A 26663-nucleotide genomic window follows, 5' to 3' on the forward strand; every position below is an offset into this window, starting at 1 on the left:
ATAATCTGTCTTTAAAATCATTCATCCGTTCATCCCCTGGTACATGCAAACTCGACGCAAACATCGACGGAGAGAGAAATAACTAAGTATTTTGTTCAAGTCGGATGTTTATGAAATGGAAGACTGCATGCAGATATTCTCTGATTGAGATATTTAATATAGAGTTTGTAGATGATCCTATTCCAGTGTTTTAAAGGGGAGATACAGAAAACCTGAGAGGAAGGAAAGAAAAACCTTTAAAATACAGAGAAAATCATCCGACGACAACAAAACGCTTCCTAAATATCGTCCCTTACGATCCACATTCTGATATATTTGATATATATCGGAATGGATTTGGTTTGATCCGGTTGCGCTTGTGAAGAGCGCGTGCACGCCGTCGCACGAGGATCGGCGACACCAAAAACACAACGCCTCTCTCTTCCTGTGTGTTAAAGGAGTGAAAGTTCATGAATCCAGTGTTGAGACGGGTGGAAGTCGCTTGCGGAGTTCAGCGGCAACAAATGCAGCCTTTGGAGAAAATAAGGATTTTAACCTTTTTTTTTTTTTTTTTTTTTTTTTAAGGTAGCTCGTGAGAATTGCCGTCGACCTCCGCGTCAGAGGAGGGAAATAAAAGCTCGAGGTTCTGGATTCTTGTTTACCGTCCAAAAATGTTCTCATATTCGAGGAGTATGAGCTCCACAATCTGGTTCTGGTAAACCATGTGGACCGCGATGTTCCAGGTCTCGGTCTCCGGTCGCAGCAGAGTGGGCCCGAAAACGATGGCGACGCTCTGACAGGTCATCCGGTTCTCTTCGCCGTGGTCGATGACCCTGGAGGGAAACGGGAGGGTTCGTATGGATTTGAGAAAGACCTCGGGGGGCGCGAATGAAATGGGCAATAAATGAACGTGCGCTGAAAATCGTCCTCCGGTAAGTCGCTTATTATGATGGAAAAATGTATTATATTAGCTGAATACTTTTCTGATTTGCTGCGTTTTCTAAGCCGCTGTTTCATAAATCATGGGGAAAAGCCACCAGTAAATTAGCAGTTGCTATACAGCGATCCCTCGCTAGAACGCCGTTTACTTTCCACGGTTTCGCTACTTCACGGATTTGCATGGTGCTTTGTGTTCTGCATTCTGATTGGCTAAAAAGTCACTCCGCTTCTTCTCTACCTGTGCGTCAATAAAGTCGCAGTTTAATATGTACACGTACGTAAAACAGCTTGACAAATTTACATGACGGACGTGCAAATTCTCTTGCAATTTCCAGTTTCTCTAAAACCCATAATGTTGACAAAACGCTCAAAAGGGCCCAAAAGGCAGCGGAAGATGCTATCTATGGCAGATAAAGTTAAACTTCTGGACATGCTAAGGGAAGCTAAAAGCTATGCTATCTATGGCAGATAAAGTTAAACTTCTGGACATGCTAAGGGAAGCTAAAAGCTATGCGGCTGTAGGTCGGCGTTACGGAATGAATGAATCTTCCGTTCGTTCCATAAAGAAGGAAGAAACAAACCTAAGGACGACAGCAGAGATAAGTTTTAATAAGGATGCAAAAAGGGTTGCAACTGTCCGCAATTTTTTTCATAATCATTTTTAATTTTCTCCCGTTTAATCCAATCACTGGGGTCGCGGTGGGCGGAGCTAATCTCTGCAATTTTAAACCTTCTGTTCACATTGATGATTAAAACTATTATTTGACAGTACAGAAGTTATTTGTCGAAAAAAACGTTTCTAAAGTACAGTACTTTTATTTGTGAAACAAATGATTGAGCCTGTAAAATGGTTTGTTCTTTCTTTTCAATGTATAACAGAGTATTTAATTGTAGAATAATAATAAAAAAAAAAAAAGTTTCTACTTCACGGATTTTGCCTATCAGGGGTTCTTTTTGGAACGTAACCCCGCAAAAAACAAGGGTTTACTGTATATATATATATATATATATATAAATTAAAAAAAATCAGAAAGAAACTAAATAAAATCTGACCTTAATATATCCATTCAGGGTCGGGTCGTGGGTCAATTTTTATTTCCTTGTTTTTTATCTATTTTGAAGAATTGACCTAAAACTCAACAAAACAGGAACATATTCTTCACCTCTTTCCTTGCAGCCAAAGTCCAGCAGGAGCCTTTCCTATCATTTGAAAGCGAAACAGAAACGCTGTTTGAATCAAAAGCTCAAGGCTCTCAAGCTCCTGAAGGGGAAACAAATACGGCCTCAGACTGAAATCCAGGCTCAAAAGTCTTTTTGTTCTGATCGTATCGGATTGTTGATACTGCTGAACTTAAAGGCAAGTGCGATTTTTTTTTTTTTTTTTGGTAATTATATTTTTCTCAGTTCTCGAAATGCAACATCCCTCAAGCTTTTTCCCCTGTAAAATATCTTATAGATTTTTTTTTTTTTTTTTTACAGTGTCCGTAAGTACCTGAATCTTAAAATCCTGGATTTAAATTATTGTTCATTATTAATCTAACCGATTCGCAGATATCGACAGATGGAAATCCGTCTCTGAATTCCACGAAATATTAACACGCTTGCGAAGGTTCAGAGTTCTTATAAAACCCCGTCGTCACAATTGATCCTGATCAGTTTCTTTTATACTATGGATCGATTTGGTTTATTAATACACTTTTCTTTTTCGTCGGAGACGATTCTTCGGCTCGGTTCGGAGATGAGATATCTATTCGGCCGCTCCGTGACTCGGGTTCCAAATCTCGAATAACCTCGCGAAACTCGAGACGGCCGGTTAGCGAAGCCGAGAAGCGAGCGGGACGGAGAAAGATCACGCATATCTTTTTGCTGTTGCACGGAATCGACGTTAACTTCTCAAAGATCGTTTTTCAGTCCCGAGCCGTCGGAGTTGTTGGTTATTTTCCGGCGCGTCTTACTTTCGGAGGTGTTTGAAGAGGACCTGCATGGTGTCGTGATGCGGCTCGGGCAGCTGCCTCACCAGCTCTCTGACAGAATGGACTCGCTGCTTGTAATCTGGAATCTCTGCACAACCGGAGACAAAGGAAAGGTAATAAAAATCCGCCCGGCGAGGAGAGTCGCCACGATATCGCGGCCCGGATCTGCATCGGAGAGCCGACTCGGAAAGGGAAATATCTCACGGCGCGCGTTTAGCGGGTTGGTGTAAAGTTCACATTTAGTCGCACGCCAGCCGCTCGACTAATCCGACTTCTTGCACGAGTGACGGCGCGTTTTTTTTTTTGTGAAGTACGTACTTATCGAGCTGATGAAGTCCTGGAACAAACTGTAGCTGAAGAGCGGCTCGGGAAGCTCTCTGAAGAACATCTTCAACGCCCCGGTGGTCACGTGGATGTCCTCCCACTTCCCGTCCGACAGGTTCACCTTCTCGTCTGGACGCACAAACATTCGGCGCTCGGAAAGGAACGTCTCGGTCGCCGGAGGCGGTTTTTTTTTGGAAAGAAAAGCTCCTCACCGTGATTGACGGCGAAGCGTAGTTTCTGTATGACGGCCAGGTTTCCGCTGACTCTGTACAGCCCGTCCACAGACAGACCTGCGGAAACACATGTCGGATTACCTATAAAACTACACTCACTTTATTAGGTACACCATGCGAGTAACGGGTCGGACCCCCTTTTGCCTTCAGAACTGCCTCAATTCTTGGTGGCATAGATTCAACAAGGTGCTGGAAGCATTCCTCACAGAGTTTGGTCCATAGTGACATGATGGCATCACACGGTTGGCGCAGATTTGTCGGCTGCACATCCATGATGCCAATCTCCCGTTCCACCACATCCCAAAGATGCTCTACTGGATTGAGATCTGGTGACTGTGGAGGCCATTTGAGTCCAGTGAACTCATTGTCATGTTGAAGAAACCAGTCTGAGATGATTCCAGCTTTATGACATGGCGCATTATCCTGCTGAAAGTAGCCATCAGATGTTGGGTACATTGAGGTCATAAAAGGATGGACCTGGACAGCAACAATACTCAGGTAGGCTGTGGTGTTGCAACGATGCTCAGTTGGTACCAAGGGGCCCAAAGAGTGCTGAGAAAATATTCCCCACACCATTACACCACCACCACCAGCCTGAACCGTTGATACAAGGCAGGATGGATCCATGCTTTCATGTTGTCGACGCCAAATTCTGACCCGACCATCCGAATGTCGCGGCAGAAATCAAGACTCGTCAGACCAGGCGACGTTTTTCCAATCTTCTATCGTCCAATTTCGATGAGCTCGTGCAAATCGTAGCCTCAGTTTCCTGTTCTTAGCTGAAAGGAGTGGCACCCGGCGTGGTCTTCTGCTGCTGTAGCCCATCTGCCTCAAAGTTGGACGTACTGTGCGTTCAGAGATGCTCTTCTGCCTACCTTGGTTGTAACGGGTGGTTATTTGAGTCAGTGTTGCCTTTCTATCAGCTCGAACCAGTCTGGCCATTCTCCTCTGACCTCTGGCATCAACAAGGTATTTCCGCCCACAGAACTGCCGCTCACTGGATATTTTTTCTTTTTCGGACCATTCTCTGTAAACCCTAGAGATGGCTGTGCGTGAAAATCCCAGTAGATCATCGGTTTCTGAAATACTCAGACCAGCCCTTTTGGCACCAACAACCACCTTTCTTCCCCAAACTGATGCTCGGTTTGAACTGCAGGAGATTGTCTTGACCACGTCTCCATGCCTAAATGCACTGAGTTGCCGCCATGTGATTGGCTGATTAGAAATTAGGTGTTAACGAGCAGTTGGACAGGTGTACCTAATAAAGTGGCCGGTGAGTGTATAATAAATGTGCCGTTTTCGGGAATACGGGCTGTGAGAAGCGTGATTATTTTGCGACGAGGGCGAGATCGGGACCCACCGTTGTTCTCGACGTGGTCGATGCACGTGGTGACAAAGTTGGGCACGGTGCCGTTCTCTCTGTGACACAAACTGGACAGGCTGCAGCCGAAAACCTGGTCTGTGGACGCAACAAGACGGGACCCGGTTTAAAAAAAGGCTTCATTTCTCAGGGCTGAGAGTTAGTGCACGTACGGTGCACGTTCACAAATATCCAGAGAGATTAAATACTGTATGACTACTGGTGGAGCTAATGGTTGTTAAGTATTAGTTGATGATGGATAGTTTATGCAAGATACAGGAGACACTATTCTAAACTGCAGAAAAATATGTGGAAAAACAGAGTTTTTTTTTAGCAAAAACTGCATCAAAAAAAATTGACATGTTTTGGTAAATATATCAAAAAACTCACATATGCCGATATCTTAAAATATGGATACACAGAAAAAAAAAAAAATTATGCAAGATACAGGAGACACTATTCTAAACTGCAGAAAAATATGTGGAAAAACGAAGGGTTTTTTTTTTTTTGTTTGTTTTTTTTTTTGCAGAAAATGCATCAAAAAAATTGTCACGTTTTGGTAAATATATCAAAAAACTAACATATGCCGATATCTTAAAATATAGATACACAGAAAAAAAAACAAACCTTCATTACTTATTAAATTTCTGAAAATAAAATGATTAAAATATTTTTTTTAATGAAAATATGATACGGCGACATCAAACATACAGGACTGTCTCAGAAAATTAGAATATTATGATAAAGTTCTTTATCTTCTGTAATGCAATTACAAAAACAAAATGTCAAACATTTTGGAGTCATTACAAATCCACTGAAATATTGCAAGGCTTTTTCATTATTTTAATATTGCTGATTATGGCTTACATCTTTAGAAAACTTAAAGATCCTATCTCAAAACATTAGAATATCATAAAAAAAGTAATTTTTGTTTTTTTTTAATTGCATTACAGAAGAAGAAAGAACTTTATCACAATATTCTAATTTTCTGAGACGGTCCCGTAAATCGTTCCGAGCTAAAACAGCATCTAAAGTGATCACCCAGGATCATATCACAACAACAAAAAATTATTTTATTTTATAATGAAAATTATTTCTATTATTATTCAGTCATTATTATTAAAAAAAAAAAAAAAAAAAAAAATTGAATTGAATTGGATGAGGTAAAATTTTGAGAGCTGCTTCCTATAATATCTCACATACAAATTCCCAAAGATTCAGAATCAGAAATCATCGACTCCTCGTATTTCTTGTACCTTTTATGTATCCTTTGTCTCTGACTGACTGCAGCGTCGGACGACGGGTGAGGAACTTCTTCAACTTGTGTCTGGTCTTCTTGTTGTCGGAGCTGTCCATGCTGGCCGAGGTCTTCATACCTGAAGAGGAGAGACGGAAAAATCCAGTATCGTCCGTGTCAGCAGGTTAGCGGGCATTTTTATGATGAATTATCTCTTTAGGAGGCACATTTTCAATATGTCACAATACAAGATCACAGCATGAATTGTTACTAAAATGAAACCAATGGTAATTTTCTAACAAAGCACATCTGTTTATTTTTGTAATATTTTTTTCTTGTGTTCAAAGTCATTATTTTGAAATGAGATAGATGCCTGAGAAACAATAAAAAAAAAAAAAAAAAGAGATTTACATTCAGATATAAAGATGAGATGTGATGAGATCAACTTTATTTATCCCGAAGGAAATTGTTGTGCCAGAGTTTCAAGCAAAAACATAACAGTAATAGATAATAGTAGGAAAGCTGGAAAAAAGCAAGGCCTAAAAGCATAAACATTTAAAAGAAACTCCTTCCAAGAGCTTTACGACAAAGTTTTAATTTGTCAACGAAACTTAAAATTTTGAAACATTTTCGGGAGGGGAATAGTAAAAAAACACGAAGACATGACGAGTTATATTTTAACCAGGGACTGGCCGTCTTTAAGAATCGATATTTTTAATTGTCACTGTGCAGGAACGGTGAGCTCCCGGCTCGGAGCACGTACAGGTTTTTTTTACAAAAATAAAAATAAATGTTATTCACACAATACATGGATGCGGACGGTGTGAATATGAATAAATATGAATTGTGAGCGTTTGAAACAACCAATTCCTGGGACGGAAGGTCCCGTGATTCTCTTGGCTACATTAAAAAAAAAAAAAAAAAAAAAAAAAGCTGAAAAGGAAACACATCCGTTTTGAATTTGCATTTTTTTCACTTGATGCAAAAAAAAAAAAAATCTTAAATCCGAATGAACAGGCAGACGTCTGTTTTCCTTTGGACGTTTAACCTGCCTTTCTTCGAGTCTCTGAGTTCCTTGCCTTTGTCGTGTCTCTCGGCGCCAGGAGACTCGGGCATGTCCTCCTCGATGGCCTCGTCCGACTCCCACGCCTTGGTCCGAAAACACGCGAACATACGTGAAAATTAGACATCGGTAGCTGTGATTCCATTATATATATTTACATGTATTTTTACTGTCTTTGGAAATCTTCTGACTTTAATCTTTTGACTTTTGACTTTAATTTTTGACTTGGTCTTAGATGCAATGCAAGTGTCACAATTATCGCATTAAATACCAATTATAGATGTGATAATTTTGGGATTTAAAATTCGCCCGACGACTTGTCAACTGTCGAAATTCGTTGCGGGAGCTTCAATCTTTACGCCGATGACGTCACGGTGATGAAGCGAGACGATTTTCAGGCCCTTTTTCGAAGTCATTTTCGGACCCGCGATGACGTTATTTTATAAGGACCGCCTGCGAAGAATAATTTCGGTATTGTTTGTGTGTTTCCACGTATCATAGCGTCGGCAGCCTTTGTGATGAAACGGGTGGAAACAAAAGAACAGACGGTGAATCGACTTTTATCCAAAGACGGCGCTGAAAAACAGAAGTTAATAGAGGTATTAAGTCTCTCTTAAGTATTAAGAGCAAGTTTCTCTCCTGTCGCTAAGGCGTTATTGATTACTTCCATCTACTGTATATCATGAATATCCGTACTGTCTTTAATTTAATCACATTTGCACCTGTTCTTAGTTTATCTACTTTTTTTTTTTTTTTTTAATTTGTACTGCCAATTGTACTTGTTTTTAGTTTTATCCACCCCCCCTTGTAGTTTTTAATTTGATCTCATTTTTTACCTGTTTCGAGTTTTTATCTACTGCTTCCGTACTGTCTTTAATTTAATCTCATTTTCACCTGTTTTTAGTTTATCAACTGTTTTTTTCTTCTTTTTTTTTTTTTTTTATTTGATCTCACTATATTGTTGTGCTGTGCTCTGCTTGCTTGTAAACGTGTCGACCCTGAAAATGAGGGAGACCTCAGTGGTCTTACAAGTATAAATAAAGGTTTGAATGAATATTGCCCCGGAATATTTTTCAACGGGCGGCTCAAGTAAAAGATTTTAAATCACAAAAACATGAAAAATATCCACGATATTGTCGTGTGTTCTCTCTTGATCCAGAGAACTTTGGAGAAGACGAGCTTTTATTTTTTCCTCACGTGGTTGCAGATGGTGTCCTGCAGCGCCTGGTACCACTCCGTGATGAGGACTTCGTTTTCGGACTGGATCAGCAACTCCGTCCCCTGCCGAGTCTTTAACTGCAAAAACACGGGTCGTGCGGGAAATGGTCAATCCCGGTTATTTCCAGCGTATTTGAAAAATGAAAATAACCTGAAGCTGGCGGCATCCGTCGCTATAAAGATTAATTCACCATGATTTTATTTATTATAACCCGTGTCATTCAAGATGGTTGGCGCTGACAGTTCCCAAATATCAGTCCATTTTTTTGATTTTTTTTTTTAAATATATTTATCAAATCAACGTCTTTTCTGGCTTTTGCGCTCTCGGGTTCGGACAAATCTCACCTCGACCACGTGCTTCTTGCTGGATTTATCCTTGGACGCCCAGTCCACCGCGCCGCCTCTCACATCCACCGTGATATCCGGTTTGGACTGGCCGCCGCCAAACTGCGCAAAACAGGTAAAAAATCAATATGTGGCTAAATTACTAGAATTTAAAATGTGTTCCTGCCTCGAGTCGACACTTTTAAAAGTCGCCTTCCCGGCTGAGGTTATTCGAAACTGCACTAATAAAACGTTAAGTTTAGAGAAACTAAAGTGCAACGGCCAGGGGTTTCTAAGATGAATAACAACAAAAGATCCTTCAGTAAATGTACATCTTTTTTAGAAGAAAAGTACATCTTTTAGAAGCGGGTGGGTTGATATGTCAAAAATTCTGGACTGAAATGGAAAAAATATTGCTTGAGAGGCTGAGATCTGATGTTTTTTATTTTTATTTAATGATCTTGTGAGTCCAACCTCCATTCTGGGTTTATACAGAATGAACGGTGGTTTTACCCAAAGAGATAAAATGATTAAAAGGTTTCAAACTATTGTATTTAACATTATTGTGTTGGGGTTACAAAGTTTCATTTTATATTGATACGCTGTCCCTGTTTAAATGTTGCAAAATATTGTCCCACCACGTTCGATCCCCTTTTTAACTGAGCTGAAAAAAAATCCCTTTTACTTGTTTTTTTTGCAGTACGTCCTTTTTATATTCTTATATTCATAATTATTGTTTAATTCTGAAATGTGTTACGATGCCATAGTCTTGAGTCCAAAGTTGCCCATTTTCAATGTCCAAACATCTGTCAAGTGTATTTTTGATACTAAATAAAAAGTCCATTACTGTCCGTACTCTCAGGTTCAGCCAGTTTTCGGAATAATTGTTGAATATTGCGTCGGGTCAAAGTTGTGTGAAAGCGATCGCTTTCCTGCAAACACTCGTGGGAGTGTTTTGTTAGTCTTCATCTGACAATCTAAACTGTCACAATCTGTGCAAAACACGTGGAAATAAAATAGATGTTGTCTGGCTCGAACGCCCGTCTGTTTTTCACTTTTTTCACGTAAACAACGATGCGGCTAATATACGGACGTTTTTTGGGTGGGGGACGCTAACGAGCTTCACGCCGCTAAAACGTTTATCCTCGTCACATCGGACCGATGAAATGATCGGGAAATTCTGAGTCCGACACCGAAGAAGACGACTTTGACGGTTTTAGTGCGCGGGAGGAGCTAAAGATAGCGATCGGCTAAACCAGGGGTCGGCAACCTATGGCTCGCGAGCCAGATGTGGCTCTTTGAAAATTTCTTAACAGAAAAATTTATCAATAATTTTACTAATAATGTTACTTTAGTAAAAAAAAAAAAAAATTACAGGAAAAGCCATCACAATAAAAAAAAAAAAAAAAAAAAAAAAAATCCACACACATTTTAATCTTAAGATATTTTCACCCGCAACTTTTCGCGCCGGCACGCGACAAAGAGCCAATCCTTTCTGTGCGGGAGGGTCCGATACCCTAAAAGTCTAATTTTATTGGATAATTTACAAGAAATATTCCCTGGTTTTTGGTTCGCTTGTTTATGCAGAGTGAACCCTTCTAACCAAGAAGATGACGAAATACCGTATGTTTCAGCAGGAACGGACGGAAGAATTGGCCTTCGTGGAGAGAGCGGGTCGTGCAGTGTGTCTTTTATGCAATGATAACATTTCATCAATGAAACGTTCAAATATAAAGCGACACTTTGACACACGCCGTGCCGCATTTGCAGAGAAATATCCAGCGGGAGACGACGGAAAGAAGGCCTGTCGAGAACGAGTGTCCAGAGTGCAGCTGGTCAGCGGCAGCAGCGCCGTGTCTGGGCCAAACAAGGTGGTTGCAATTCGGCCAGCTTTGCTGGTTTTTTAACAATTGTGAGAAGCGGGAAGCCGTTGACAGATGGCGAATACGCCAAATCAGTCATGCTTGGTGTGGCCGACGAGCTTTTTGACGACTTTAAGGATAACGATAATCAGACGGATAAAAGATATGCCTTTCTCAGCAAGAACTGTACACGATCGTACCGTTATGATGTCAAATCAAGTGGAGAAACAACAGGTGAATGACAGAAATGCAGCGAAAATATTTCAGTAGTTTTGGGACATGTGGGTAAATAAGCAGAGTTGGCAAGTAAACACAAATGGACAGAAAAAAACTTCAGCCTGCAGACCAGCTGCTTGTTAGAATATTGACAATGGACAGTCGTAAAACATGAAGACGAACCTGCGGTCACGTTTAGTAGCATTATAATTAAGAAGCACTTTTCTTGCTCTTAAGTTACTTTGTTATAGCAAAGTATGTTGCTCAAAATAAATTCAGTCTTATTGTACTCTAAAATTGTTGATCTTTCTCTTCCATTTAGCTGTTTTTGGTATTAAAATATAAATATGGCTCTCTTAGGATCAGATTTTAAAATATGTGGGTTTTTTAGCTCTCTCAAGTCAAAAAGGTTCCCGACCCCTGGGCTAGCCAGTCCGGATATTACGGTATATATTATTTAAAAAAACAAACAAAAAAAAAACTATTTTTTTAAGTCAATGGAGTACATTTAAGAAGGTACCCATCACCATCCAGGGCGAGGAGGTGGAGATAGTGGAGTCCTACAAGTGGCGTATTTTCTGGACTACAAGCCGCTACTTTTTTCCTAGGTTTAGAACCATGCGGCGTAAACAAAAGTGTGGCCATTCTATGGATTTTTCTTCCATTGCGAGGGGGCGGAAGTAGAATCCAAAATAAGATAAGATGTATAAATCAATGCAATGAAGAATAGCAGAAAGAGCAGATAAAAAGCAGATGGAACACGCACGACAGATTACTAACTGGTACTTATTTTCAAATCCTCGCCCCTTCATCATGGAAACCACAAGAAGAAGCTGGTGTGATCCAAGTTTTAACGTTGAAGACCATCAAGCTTGCTGTCCACCAAGGAAACACAAGCTTAGCGTCAATGAATCTATAGTAAGACGTCGGAGGCGGCAGCGGGAAGAGCTCATGCAATGCCAAAAGGCGAATAAAGCTTTCAGAGGACATAAAAGAAGGTGGCCTGAACTTGAAAATGTCCTGGAGGACATTTCTTTTCAATATAGATATCTGCGGCTTATAGCCTGGTGTGGCTTGTATATATACACTGCTCAAAAAAATAAAGGGAACACTTAAAAAACACATCCTAGATCTAAATGAATGAAATATTCTTATGAAATACTTTGCTCTTTACACAGTTGAATGTGCTGACAACAAAATCACACAAAAATGATCAATGGAAATCAATTGTATCAACCCATGGAGGTCTGGATTAGGAATCACACTCCAAATTAAAGTGTAAAAACAAACTCCAGGCTGATCCAACTTTGATGTAATGTCCTTAAAACAAGTCCAAATGAATGTGTGTTGCTTCCTGAGTGGACACTATGATTTCACACAAGTGTGATTGACTTGGAGTTACATTGTGTTGTTCAAGTGTTCCCTTTATTTTTTTGAGCAGTATATATTTTTTTTACTTTTTTTTCTTTTTTAAACAGAGCGGATGCGGCTTATTTACAGGTGCGCCTTATAGTCCAGAAAACACGGTACCTTGGCGTCCACATTACCAACAAACTGGACCGGACACACAACACTGATGCATTGTACAGGAAGGGTCGGAGCAGGACTTCAATGTGAAGGACAAACCGGGAACCTCCTTCTTCGGCCGGCGGTTCATCCCACGGCGCCGCAGAAGCCGACGCTTCGAACGCCGTCGGATCGAACAACGGCACACAACTCTGAGCGGCCGGAGATGCAACTGTGCAACTGTGTCCTGCATATTTTTATTCATTTATTTTTTTCTCCTCATTGTTATTGTCACTTTATTTATATCCTCATTGAGTTCAGACCTTGTAACACTTTATAGGCTTGACTTTGACACTTTATAGTTTTATTTGTATTTCTCCTTTTTTTACCGTTTATAGAATTTCCTACTATTATTTATTATTGTTCTGTTTCACTTGAAACTCTGGCACAACAATTTCCTTCGGGATAAATAAAGTTGTTCTTATTCTTACTGTTCCTTTATGTTGTTACTATTATCATCCCTGATGATGTTGTTGTTGTTGTTGCCGCTGTCTATTTACGGGTGGATCTTCTGTCTCTCTATTTATATTTATATTCTTTTTACTTTTTGACATTATAACTGTTAAGCTGCAGTGACAAAGGGATTTCCCCTGTGGGGATCAAGAAGTTTATCTTATCTTAAATTGGGGCCACTCACCCAGCTGGTACTACTAGCTTGACCTTTAGCAAAGAGCAGAGTGGATCCTTGCAGGACAGTCCAAGAAGAAGTCCAGTTCTTTCTGCAAAAGAAGCAAACATTTAAAGCTCTTTTGTTTGTTTTGTTTATTCATGTATTCATTTATTTGCTAGATATTTTTTTCAAATCTTTGGGCAGGCTGTAAAAAATCTTCTGCCGGTCTGAAGCTGCACGAGCAATTTCTGAATTTTGGATGTGATCTTATTTTGTAATTTATTTAACTTTTTTTTGTTCATTTCTCATCAAAAATATGTTTCAGGTTAACGATTCTGCATTTTAGGAATTACCTCGTTCACTGTCACCTAATTAGGTTTTCGTATTTTATAAGAAAAATTTGGATTTTCCTTAAACTTGGCATTTTCTCTGATTTTCCATGAATGGAAGACGAACCCCCTGTTTTCCAGGGTCGGTATATCGTATTTACTCACAAAGACATAAAAACATTTGCAAATAAGAATGCAAAAATTGCCAAAATTCAGCCATAAATGGGACTCACCTTACTTTCTTCCCATTCTCGGTGATCTTTGTCACGTTTAGAAGACCACACTTTTCAGACGGCTGCAGACAACAAGAAACAAAAGCTGCATAAACACCGCAAGGAGGCAAGTTGTTGACAAAAAACACAGGATCACCACAGCAAGGCGGGGGGAAGACAAATCTAAATCAAAAATACACAGTAAAAGACCACATGGTGAGAACACCAACTCAATGTGACTTGCCACAAAATCATCGGTGCTTTTGGAAAAATAGGAATCTATATTTCTGATCCCATGCAGAGCAGTGAGTCAAAATATGAGCAACGGTGCTTTTATATAAATGCCATAAGGGAAGCTATTTCTGCACTTTTCTTGGATTTTGACACAACTTTAGTGATAATAAACATATTGTGACATATTTTTGGCACAAACTAGTTTTTGGGCAATTTTCATACGATTTCTTGCAGGATTTTAGGAAATCTAAGCCTCTGTTTAGGGTTTATAGATACAATGTTGGTAACTTGCATCAACCTAAATAACCTTGTATTGCTAAATATTTACCTCATGACACTGTGTTTTATTAAAGCCCTGTCTCTACACTGTATGTTTGTCCTGCACAGTTTCTTTCATGAGCTGAAATAAAGATTAGGGTGATTTCTTGGCAGGGAGTCACAATTCAGTGATTAACTTTATTTGTTTGTTTTTTTTTTCCATAAAGTCATGGTTGGATTATTAATGCATCACCGTTGTGAAGATTCTCAATCTAAGTCATGGTATATCTTTGTTTTTTCCCTGTAAACCAGAGGTGGGCCACGTTTCTTATTTCATTTTTTATTTTTTTGAACAAAATGAAAATTGAAATTTAAATATATTTCCTTTTTTGGGCATTTTATTTCAACTTTAAAATCATGATGGATCATATATATGGAGCAACGTTATTTTCTATGTAGTCATCAATGCAAAATGAAACAAAAAGAAAAAAATAAGGAGTTTCTAAATTCAATATTGGTTGAAAAGACTTATTAAATAGTTAAAAAATAGTTCAGCAGGTCGGATAAAAAAACAAAACGGGCCTGTAAAATGCCCAAGCCTGCTGCAGACGTTTGAAGTTAAATTTTGTAAAAAAGATCAACAAATTTTGTGACAAGATCAAGTAAAATCTTATTTTTGAAACATTACAGACTCTTGATTTTCCACATATTCTAACATTTTATCACTCGATACTTTCTGCTGGTAAATGCAAAAATTGGGATGTTGAATTTTTATTTTTAATTTTTTTTTTCTTTTTCCCCTTTTTTAAAAAAAATTAAAAAAAATTTTTTTTTAAAATGCAGAAACCATGTGGTCCATTCTAGCGTGTCTCCAATGATGGTCGGGGTTTTGGGGGGACGGGTACTAACAGAGGCGGGGAGCTTGGGAGAGGAAGGGCAGGAATCTGAGTCGGTCGACGGGGGTTTGACCCCAAGAGATGCATCCTAGTGAGGAAATGAAAAAACACAATCACATGAAGCAACAATGGAAGGGTTATTAAACGATAATACGGGGTTATGAAGACACGATTAGTGAAAAAGTGTAATTAGTAGACGGATAACAATGGTGTGAAGTGTGTCTGATTCCTGCCTGATACCCAGAGGACACCTGGATGGTTCATTCATGATTTCATCTTTTGGTATATTTTAAGCGATTATCCACCACTGCAATCGCATCTAATGTTCGAGTTCTTCAAGACAATGATTGCAGGCTGTCGATTCTTGAACGGATTGATTGAAAGCGAGCGGCGTTGGAATTTTAGAGGAGTGAATCAGGGAAGAAAGATCTGCGGAAGGAGTTCACGTGATATATTTGTTTTAGCGTCATGCAAGGCGACGGTTTCCTCGGATCGAGAGGTCAAAGTCGTGCGGTTTGACCGACAGGCTACTGACTTGTTTGTACGGATGGCGGCGGGCAGAGCCAATGAGGAAACGTCTGGTTTTGAACAGCCGCTGCAAAGCAACCACTTAACAACTGAAACCCGAACCGATATTCAATTTCACGTCCGACGCGAACTTTAAAAGGCTTGACAACAACTGCTGTGAAATTTACAGGTGGCTGGATTTTGCTGCGCTTTTCAGATTCGAGTAAAAGGAAGCTGATTTCTTAACGACGACGTGCACGTTTGAAGGTTGAACCTTTTCAAGGGGCTCCTGGACATGGGCGCTGTGCCTCCACTTGGTCAGGACGATGGGCTCCGCATGTCTCCTGTCTAGACTGCGAGTCTTCGGGGCGTCTCGTGGCGGCTGGGGAGGGGAATGGTTGTACTGGAGGGACGGCAAAGGAGTAAAAATAAGCGAGTTATCACACTTATTCTTCTCCGCTGCACGTGTAAAATCTACCGCTGCACTCAAACGCTTGCACATTCACATCTGTAATCATATTTATCACCATGTTTACGCTCTTCTATTAGACCTTATTATAAGACCTTATGTTCCCGGCAGAGAGCTGCGTTCCTCTGATACAAACCTACTAGCAGGACCTTCTGCTCGCTCTCAGCGATTTCAGGCAAAACCGTTCTCAGTTCTACTACCTCAGCGGTGGAACAAACTTCCGGAAGCAACAAGACGAGCATCATCTCTCTCAACCTTCAAGAAACAGGTAAAAACGTTTCTCTTTCAAGACTTTTTACTGCGCTGATGCCCCAGATCAGGTTAGGCAGCAAGTTAGGCTATGCAGTGTGTGTGTGTGTGTATGTCTTTGTCAAAAAAAAACAAAAACAAAAAAAAACCCTCACTAACCCCAGCTTACTGTTCTGTATATTTCCTGTGCATCTTGTATTTGCAAGTGTTATTTGCAGTCCTTATGTCCTCTATTGTCAGTCGCTTTGGATAAAAGCGTCTGCCAAATGTAATGTAATGTAATGTGCATAATGTGCACAGCAAGGTAGGAATTTCACTGTGCAGGGAATCACCGTGCACGTGACGATAAACATTGAATCTTGAGCACGGTGAGTCGATTGAATTAAATCTGTTTTGGGACGTTGTATTATCACGCGGCTGTTTAAAACGCTCTGCATTTGTATAAACCGATGCTACGCTAACATTTTAGCCCTCCTATTTAGCTTTTATGACCGGTAAACATTTAAATTAGCGCTTCCTCCATCTGGAACATTGGTCCAGTACCCGTGCTAATAAAACATGAAGAGAGAGGTATTCTCACACACTCGAACAGAAACATTATCTTCGTTCTTTTAATGTGCTAAATTCATTATTAGATTCGTAAAATGCTTTAAATTGCATTTTAGCCGTCGCCACGGCGACAGCGGAGTCTTACCTTTGGCAGCTCCCATTCTGACCTGGAACCGTCGACATTGTAGTAATAAGGCCGACCGTGGTCGTCGACATGTTTCAGCCACTGGGGGATGGACAGCGCACACACACACACACACACACACACACACACACACACACACGCACAGAAGACTTACTCATGCGTTGTTCATCACGAATAACACTTTTTAGAGAAAGACTGCGACAATCACGTTTTCTCTCAAAACAACGATAGAGGAGGAAGTTCTGAGTATTTCATGAAGGAAACCGCAAGAAATGTGTTGCAACGTCTGTATTGGATTTGGAATTTAACAAAATTTGACAAAATAAAGACATTAAAAGTGGAGGAGTAAAACCGTCATAATCTTGAATACATATATGGATAATTACAAAAATAAAGAGACAAACACATTTGTATGTTGATTTCAAAACAGATATTCATGAATTTATTTTTACTTGAACTTTTTCCAGTAATGAATAACTATTTATTTTTGTTGCTTTTAGTGAGTTTACTGGTCCCAATATCACTGTAACCCTTTATAGGTATAGATGATGAATGCAAATTAATTAATGACTTATTTTGTGTATCATTTGTACCCAATTTTAAAGAGCTCTTAAATATTATTCTGATTTAGGTTTGGGAAAAAAAAAAACAGGTTGTTTCTCGTCCCTGTATTTAAAACTGGGTGGAATATAGAAGTTTATATAAGAGTAGATGTAGAATATCGAAGAAAAAATAGATGGAAATAAAGGACTGTCTCATAAAATTAGAATATTGTGATAAAGTTCTTTATCTTCTGTAATGTAATTAAAAAAACGAAAATTACTTTTTTATGATATTCTAATACTTTGAGATAGGATTTTTAAGTTTTCTTAAGATGTAAGCCATAATCAGCAATATTAAGATAATAAAAGGCTTGCAATATTTCAGTTGATTTGTAATGAATCCAGAATGTATGACATTTTTGTTTTTGTAATTGCATTACAGAAGATAAAGAACTTTATCACAATATTCTAATTTTCTGAGACAGTCCTGTATGTTTGACGTCGCCGTATCATATTTCCATTCAAAAAAAAGTCATTTAATCATTTTATTTTCCAAAATTTAAAGACTATTGAAGTTTTTTGTTTGTGAAAATTAGTTTTTTCTTAAAATATTCTAATTTTCTGAGACAGTCCTGTATATACAAGTCGCAAAAAAAAAACAACATTTTTGATTTGATTATATTTTTGAATTTTGATTGAATTGTTTTTCTAAATCACTTTGGATGAAAGCGACTGCCAAATGACAGTAATATAATAAGATAAGATAAGAACAACTTTATTAATCCCGAAGGAAATTGTTGTGCCAGAGTTACAGAAAATATAACAGTAATAAATAATAAAAAGAAAAAGGCAGAATTAGAAATAAAAATAAACTATAAACTATAAAGTGTCTCAGTGAAACTATACAGTGTCTTAGTAATAAACAAGTGATAAAACTATAAGTGTCTTAGTAACAAGTGAGGTAAGGAGTGCACAATAGTATGATAAAGGAAAAATTGTAGTGTAGCTGTTATGAAATGAAATATTGCACAGTTCTGAATATTGCACAGTGAAATGAAATATTGCACAGTTTTTTTTTAGGTTAAAGATGTAATGTAATGTAAAGATGTAATCTAATGAATAATCTAGCAACATACAAAAAAGTTGTTCTGTTTGTGTTTTTAAATGTAATTTGACCAATTAACCCTCTCTCTTATGCAGCCTTGTCTTGTTTGAACCATCAATTTGTGAAAGTTGAAACCATATGATAGAAAGATATGAAGGGGTTCCTACTTTCAAGCAACATTTGCCAAATACCATTTTATTCCCCTGCAGCCAGAAAACCCTTTATAGTGCAGTGGTAAATTGGCTGCATGAAGCCATTACCTTCTCACTGGTAAAGTCGCTGACATACAACGTGTGGCCGAACTCATCCGTCTCTTCCGACCAGCCTCGGGGCGGCGAGCCGGACTGACTGTCTGACTGGCTAGAGAAGCTACTGAAGCAGGCGTCCTCTGACGACAGAGGCTGAAGACGACCGATGGAGAGCGAGAGGAAGGGAAGGAAAGACGGCGGTAATGAAAGAGAAGCGCTCTACCATGTGTGGGGAGGAAGAGAAAGAGAGAGGGGAAAAAAAAATATAAAGACACATTTCACCACAGTCATCGGAAATGAATCAAATGAAAAGCCGCGCCGGTTTTTGCGCGGTGACACGTGTCGTAAAAAAAGACCTAAAGGAGGCATTTAGCGCTGGATTTAAAGATCTGAGGGCCGACGGAGGAAGTGAAGTTCCTGTTTTTGGTCTGTAGGAGGCACTGTGGCAGTTTATTTTCCTTAAAAAGCATTTCATTCAAAACTTCCTTGCCACAGAGTACGAAAGAAGACATTGTGTTCGGTGATATTAAAGTTTTACAGTTCAGCGCCTCCAATAAAGTGCTTCATTTTGCCGTTTTATCCGCGTCTGTCCTTCCAGACGAGTCTTTCCAAGCCTGCCTGTCACTGCTGGAACTGATATTTGCTGACTCGGGGCGTTTTAAGCCGCTTCCTGTTGTTCTGCGAGCTGCTGATCACACAACTCCAATAACCTTGTGCTCTGTTTTTTTTTTTTTTTGTTTTGTTTTTTTTTTTTTCCATGCCGGATCACTTTCTGATGCTGCAAGTAACCTTTCACTGACAGCAAAAAAAAAAAATACTAAATTTGGATAATAATTGGGTCTCTAGCCGTCCTTTTCCGATCTTTTCTACCCGTTAAATTGTTAAGTATGACTTCCCCCATTGAGTTATTGTAAAACTGAAGTGTCGCATGATTTCACAACACTGCCTTTTTCACCGGCGTTTAAGTCCAGAGTGCTTGTTAATCATCGACAGCAACAGTTCCACGTATAGGAATAATTTACATGGGTCGGTTACTTGCAGTGTTGAAGAAAAGCTACAAAAAAAAAAAAAAAAAACACCTGTTAAAAAGTGTGGAGAATTCAGGCAGACATATTCATTTAAATGCAAAAAATATAAATATATATTCCTCATTTGCAGTAAAACAGTAACATATATGCAAGGAGGGCAGTAGAACATAAGAAATAAGAAATGAAGCATATTTTGTGCTCCTCCTAGCCTAGCAAATAAATAATAAAAATAAAAATAATGATAAAATGCAACTCATTGACATTTACATCATTTTGACTTGTTTTTCCATTTAAATTTGGAGTGTGACTCCCAATCCAGACCTCCACGGGTTCATTCATTTGATTTCCATTGATCACTTTTGCCTGATTTTGTTGTCAACGCATTCAACAGTGTAAAGAACAAAGTATTTGATAAGAATATTTCATTCATTCAGAGCTGGGATTTGTTATTTTAATGTTCCCTTTATTTTTTGGAGCAAAGCATAAAATCCCAAAATGGGCTTATAAACTGCTGAGGAAGTTAACTAGTAAACTTAACAATTTGCTTGCCCTTTATTTTCTTTAAAAGAGTGATTGATAAGCCAAATGATTTACTCTCAATTAAGTCCGGACACTTTTATCAATATCGATCAAATATTATCTAATTGAGACAGAGGTAATGAATGATATTACTTTCTCAAATCCAGAGATCACGGTTATGCTTTTTTTTTTTTTTTTGAATTTATTTTATTTTATTTTCCCCGGTTCAAAATTCTAACAATGGCATAGTTTCCACCATAAATTCACTTAGTTGCTCTAAAAATTATGCCATACAGAATTAACAATGAGTCACTTTCAGCATTGGGGAAAAAAAAAAAACGAAAAAAAAAAATCCTAAGAAATTCCCAAGAAATTTACAGTAAATTATCCAGAAATTATCAACAAGGGAAATGTTGTAAAAATTAGGTTTTGCCTCCAAAATCCCTGAATTTTGAGAGATTCTACCCACAAAACACCTCACACTATTAACACTGCTAGAAATAGAACAAGATTTTGCCCAAGAAAATTAATGTTATAATTATTATTACTATTATTACTGAACAGAGGGTCATATCAGTGGGGTGGGGGTTGCTAGATTTATTAAATCTGACTTTTCACTTCATTTGTTTTGTCTTTCTCAAGCACTTATTCAAGAGTAAAACAGTAAAACATTAAAAAAAAAAGAAAAACCCGAAGAAATTCCAAAGAAATTTAAAGTAAATTATCCAGAAATTATCAACACAGGAAATGTTGTAAAAATTAGGTTTTGCCTCCAAAATCCCTGAATTTTGAGCGATTCTACCCACAAAACACCTAACACTATCAACACTGCTAGAAATAGAACAAGATTTTGCCCAAGAAAATTAATGTTATAATTATTATTACTATTATTACTGAACAGAGGGTCATATCAGTGGGGTGGGGGTTGCTAGATTTATTAAATCTGACTTTTCACTTCATTTTTTTTGTCTTTCTCAAGCAATTATTCAAGAGTAAAACAGTAAAACATTAAAAAAAAAAAAAAAACCCTAAGAAATTCCCAATAAATTAAAAGTAAATTATCCAGAAATTATCAACAAGGGAAATGTTGTAAAAATTAGGTTTTGCCTCCAAAATCCCTGAATTTTGAGCGATTCTACCCACAAAACACCTCACACTATTAACACTGCTAGAAATAGAACAAGATTATGACCAAGAAAATTAATGTTATTATTATTATTATTATTATTACTACTGAACGAAGGGTCATATCAGTGGGGTGGGGGTTGCTAGATTCATTAAATCTGACTTTTCACTTCATTTTTTTTGTCTTCCCTTTGCACGTATTCAAGAGTAAAACATTAAAACATTAAAAAAAAAAAAAAACCAGGCGCTGCAGACACTCCTGCATCTTTATCAGCATTGCTTCAGGGTGCAACATCACCGTTGGGGCCGAACACTAACCTCTGCGCTCTCCCCTGAGGTGTGGTTCTCTCCTCTGGAGTTGCCGGTGCTGGCGTCCCTCGCTCGCGGCGGCTTCCAGGTCCTCTCGTGGGTGGAAGAGTTGTAGTAAAAGTGTCGGCCGCTCTGGTCTTTATAAGTTTCCCATTCACCCAGGACGTGCAGGGGGGCGCCGGAGGGCAGCGGGGGCACGTTTGACTGGGAGATCTTCAGCTCTTGGAGGTTGGTGTAGACCGGCGAGTCGGGCTGGCCGGGGCCCGAAGAGGACACGGTCTGATGGGAGAAAGGGGACGGCGTTGTGATTTAATGTTTTTTAATTTGTTTGTTTGTTCTACTTAAGTCGGGCCCGTTGTTTTCATAAACAGGGAATTTGTTTTGCCAGCTGGCGGCTCCATAATTAGTGCGAAAGCAATTAATGTAAAAATGGATTCGCTCTGCGCAAGTCGCGGTGTGAAATTAAACAAGATACTAAACTCTTACATTTATATCATTTGAATGCTTTTTTTTCCAGCTAAATTTGCACCATAATGGCGAACGTGATAAGCTACAACTCTGTGCATTCGGACAAAAACAAAAGATGAGCAGTTGGAAACGTTGATAGCATCAAGTCTGGATCTACGGAGAGCCGCCAGAGGTTGGTTTGGACAAAAATAAAGAATTCGGTAAAATAATCTCACCGACCCCACGTGAGAACACAACTTTGCAAACTCTAATTCATATTCAAGGACAATCCCTGCTTTCTAGACGCATCTGCGTTCTGCTAATCCCAAATAGCCGGCAGACATCGGACAGAAAACTAAATCTCAGGTCTTCCGAGGTTGAATATATTACATAATCATAGAAAAAAAAAAAAAAAAAAAAAAATCGCTGGAAACAATGGGACGGGGTCTTGATGTGAGAAAACTGCGCAGGCGAGCCGATGAACAAAGTGATCCGCATGTGCGATCGCGCATTTTTCTCACAAATTTCTCGCCGTCACTCTATTTTTGTTTATAATTTACATGATCCCGTTGTGTCAGCGGATGAATGACAAGGCTAAAAGGTTGTGACAGAAGTAAACCACAACACTATTGCATAAAAAGGGTTGAAGGGGAAGGATGTCCTGTTTCTATAAGCGAGGACGGAGAATTTTAGCGAAGTAAAATCGGCAGATTTTCTCGCTGACTGTTTTGCTGATGATTTAAAGTTGTTCCTTAATTACCGAGGACTTGGGATGTTTTCTTCTTGCTGAAATGCTCTGGATGTTGACTGTTAAATCATGTGTTACAAACAATTTCCGCGTTCGAAAAAAAATCCAGGAAGAATACGCCTATAAAATGATTCTGACTATCGCGCACCCTTCTTTTTTTTTTTTTTTTTGGAACATTTATTAGAACAGGTTCCTTAACAGAGTCACACACATTCTTACAAAACCTCATAACAAGATACACATTATAGAATATTCTTTATAGGTCACTTATTTCCTCACTAGCAAGCGAAAAATAAAATTAAAAAAAAAACAAAAAAACATCTAACTCAGTCAAATGGAGATAATATCTTCAACTCTCCAAACATTTTTTACTCACATCCAGTGTGTCCACTAAAGTGTCCATACGTATCCTGCCATATATATCTGATATTGTATTTTTAATGTTCATTTTGTTCTCAACTAGCTCAATCTAATATTGTTCAAAATGAGTTGAAGCTTCTTTAATATTGTCCCATTCTTTGTGTGTCATCAAATAATGTCGAATTTGAAAATATCTAAATAAATCCTTAGAGTCGTATTTTGCCTGAAGTTGTGAAAAAGCCCTCAGAGTTCTTCCTTCAAATAACACATCCTTCTTTTTATTGAATAAACGCTTTATTTAACGGTCCAAAGCGGTTAGCATGTTGACGCCATTTTATCCTGTAGTTGTTGGGAAAGCTTGCAAATCAGAATTTATCGGCGACGCCGGAACCGCGGCGGTTGGGGAAATACTACGACGACCAAAATATTAAGCGTTTTTTACTCCAAAGTTGTACTTGAGTCAGCGCGCTGGCGTGAATGGCAGGAAATCTTTCCGGAGGACTCTAATCCACGGCTCAGCCAGTCAACAGGCAAACTGTAATGATTATTTCATGCTGGCATTACAAAATACCTGCAGCGCACCAGGCCAGGGAGCGCCATAAATATTGCCAATGTCCTTTGGCTCCTCGTACTCGGTGTGTGATGTTTTTATTGCACGGTGGATCCATAGCGATGAAATATGCAGGAGGCAAACAAACAGTTGGAGCTATGGAGGAAAACCGAACTATTTAATGGTCAAAGAGGCTGTTCTACACCGCGGCATGGTATAAGAAAGTCGGGGTACAGACAGAAATATTCCTCCCCAAACCCCCCGTGTAATAAAGATTTTCATTTCAACGCGACGGAAAAAGCCGACCGTCGAACCCGCCGAGCGGCTCAAGACGGCTTTACCGCAAGCGGCGTTCGATATGATGGCGTTCCTGTATAAAACAGAGGGAGCGTGTCATCTAATAAACGCAAGTGTCAAAGACGGTCGGCGTGATTTCCCCCGATAATTCGCTCGGCAATTACGCAGACGTAGAGTGATTAAGTATCTGGTCATATTTGCGCTTCGTTCCCGCGGAATAAAAAAAACGTCTGATATAAAGGGTCTTTATCACACAACAATAGCTCTAAGTAGCAACTAGCGGCCGCGCCGTCGGCTCGACTCCATAAATATGTAAAGGCCTTTTCTTGACCTCAGTAACAGTCAGTGGTTCTGGGCAGCTGGTGCAGAACATCTGGTGTTAACAGACGGGCCAAAGAATCAATACTAAGCTCAGAAATGACTTTGCTCCAGTGGGACATAAAGAAGCGGAACAATTATGCCAAGCTGCTCTCTGAAGGCACGTTGTTCCGCTGAGAAAGACGTCCATGAAGGCGTCATCACGTAGCGCACGACAGATCAGTCAACAGAATCACACAAACTCTTGTTTATGTTATCTGGAAGGATTAAAAGGCATTAAAAGTCCAAGCGGACCCATAAAGGAGACTTTGACTGAAACTAGTTTTCTAGCTTTTCAGGATGACAAAAAATAAGGCACTGGATTATTGATAAACACAAAGTATGATGGCAGGTTATGAAGTTTGCTAGATTTGGTCATTTTCAGATGTTCAGGTTCCACGTTTGCTTCAGATAAACATTGGACGTGACAAAGAATTCCGACGCCATGTCGGCGCTAGCAGGTCGACGGCGTACAGATTGTTAGCGAACTCGCAAAATCCTCCACGACACAAGTGTGAAATCCTAAAAAATTTCGGACTTTCTGATGCAGAACGAACGAGGAAGCCGGCCGTGATGGGAAATAACAAGCTGATTTTCCTATTTCGCCGCCTGTTTCCTCAACCGGCTGCCCGTGCGCGTGCACACCGCTTTAGCGAACGCCGCCAAGCTCCGGCGGAGGAAGCGGAGAAAACGTTTGTGGTCGGATTTCGGTATTTCGTGGCTTCGACGTGAGGCTGCGCCGTCAACCCCGCTGCACATAAGGTATTACGTCGTGCCCCGATGGATGGAAAACACCATTGACTCCTTTAACCGCTGCTAACGGTACCCCGAAAACCCACCTTCTGCTGCGAGGTACGTGGAACTGCAATCCAAGTGGCAGAACTTCAACGGTGAGCGAAAGCGACTGTTCCGATACCTCCTTTGAGGCTTCGGACTATTTTTATGGATGTAAAAGGCTCATCCGTTCGTCTGCCACGGCACTCGTTGGCTCAGGGGACCCCCTTTTTTTATCATCCGCCAGCAAGGCCGTGACATGCGGCGCTGGGGCGGCGCCAGGACCGCCGAGGTCAACAGGCTCAATAGGATATTGGTGGCGGGACTGAACCTGGACCAGCTTCACCAGCTTTAAACAACTTTATTAACCCCGAAGGAAATTGTTGTGCCAGAGTTACAGAAAATATAACAGGAATAAATAATAAAAAGAAAAAGGCTGAATTAGAAATAAAAATAAACTATAAACTATAAAGTGTCTCAGTGAAACTATACAGTGTCTTAGTAAACAAGTGATAAAACTATAAGTGTCTTAGTAACAAGTGAGGTAAGGAGTGCACAATAGTATGATAAAAGGAAAAATTGTAGTGTAGCTGTTATGAAATGAAATATTGCACAGTTCTGAATATTGCACAGTGAAATTAAATATTGTACAGTTTTTGTTTTTTTTTTAGGTTAAAGATAGCAATCAAGATTATCCCTGATGTTGTCTATTTATGTCTTCCTATCTTCTCCCTGTTTATATTTATTTTACTTTTTTAATTTGTTGACATTATAATTATTACGCTGCTGTGACAAAGGAATTTCCACTATGGGGATCAATTAAATTTATCTTATCTTATCTCATCCCTAAATGTTGCACCAAATCCCGACGGCGGTTATCCAGAGCCAACACAAAGTACAATTTCACCCCAAAGGATGTCTGAAAAGCTGCTGTCGTATGCTGGATTTTGCATTTCAAAATGGTAAGATTGAAAAAAGAAATCTTTAATTTTAGGAATTTGGATATGAAAACAATATATATATTTAGAGATTAAAGCGTGCCACAAAAACAGCAACCTAAGAAGAAAACTAGAAATGAAAACAAAGAGGTTATTCAAGTTGTAAACGATCACACGGAAAAGGAGTCGTAAACTCAAAATGATTAAAGCTTTTCCCAAAATTGCAGAAGCCACCAGAAAGCGAGCTAAGTAAGTGACTGAAAACCACCGCCAGGGTAATCGCGGGAGACGTAACTACTTTATCTGATTCGTCCCTGTGATAAACTTCGGGGTTCTCTTTCCCTGGCGGCTACACATGTAGCAGGATAATGTTTCTTAAAAATCAAGATCAACAGCTTCGTTTTCAGAGGGGAAGCATGCGAAATGAAAATGGGTAAATCAGGGGAGACGCAGAAATAAATCTAGATTCGGATCTTAGAAATATCTATTTTGACCGTGGTACTTGTCACACTCATTGGCCCGGATGGAATCTCAGCCAGCGCAAGTTGTTGTGATACATTTAAC

The 26663-nt window shown here is 39.3% G+C and overlaps 1 protein-coding gene across 8 annotated transcripts in view; it reads right to left on the minus strand.

Annotated features, from left to right (window-relative positions):
• Positions 1-449: 449 nt before the first annotated feature.
• LOC147230052 (rho GTPase-activating protein 12-like) overlaps positions 450-26663 on the minus strand; it is a 61373-nt gene continuing 35159 nt past the window's right edge. The window contains exons 3-19 of one of the 8 annotated variants that reach the window (XM_086153181.1): positions 21638-21907; positions 18660-18866; positions 16753-16833; positions 15615-15743; positions 15369-15428; positions 14847-14921; positions 13467-13528; positions 12932-13013; positions 8672-8773; positions 8306-8404; positions 7125-7194; positions 6065-6184; positions 4809-4907; positions 3428-3505; positions 3210-3344; positions 2874-2979; positions 450-812 (exon numbers count right to left, since the gene is read on the minus strand). In XM_086153181.1, the coding sequence (XP_086009307.1) occupies positions 638-812; positions 2874-2979; positions 3210-3344; positions 3428-3505; positions 4809-4907; positions 6065-6184; positions 7125-7194; positions 8306-8404; positions 8672-8773; positions 12932-13013; positions 13467-13528; positions 14847-14921; positions 15369-15428; positions 15615-15743; positions 16753-16833; positions 18660-18866; positions 21638-21907 (1950 nt within the window). In that variant the 3' untranslated portion in view covers positions 450-637. Of the gene's footprint in view, positions 813-2873; positions 2980-3209; positions 3345-3427; positions 3506-4808; positions 4908-6064; positions 6185-7097; positions 7195-8305; positions 8405-8671; positions 8774-12931; positions 13014-13466; positions 13529-14846; positions 14922-15368; positions 15429-15614; positions 15744-16752; positions 16834-18659; positions 18867-21637; positions 21908-26663 lie in introns of all 8 variants that reach the window. The other 7 variants (XM_086153180.1, XM_086153185.1, XM_086153183.1 and 4 more) reach the window with 7 other exon arrangements.

This window comes from Fistularia commersonii, chromosome 10, assembly GCF_037954325.1.
Source record: "Fistularia commersonii isolate RoL2024-O1a breed Wild chromosome 10, RoL_Fcom_v1.0, whole genome shotgun sequence".
NCBI classification, from domain to species: domain Eukaryota; kingdom Metazoa; phylum Chordata; class Actinopteri; order Syngnathiformes; family Fistulariidae; genus Fistularia; species Fistularia commersonii.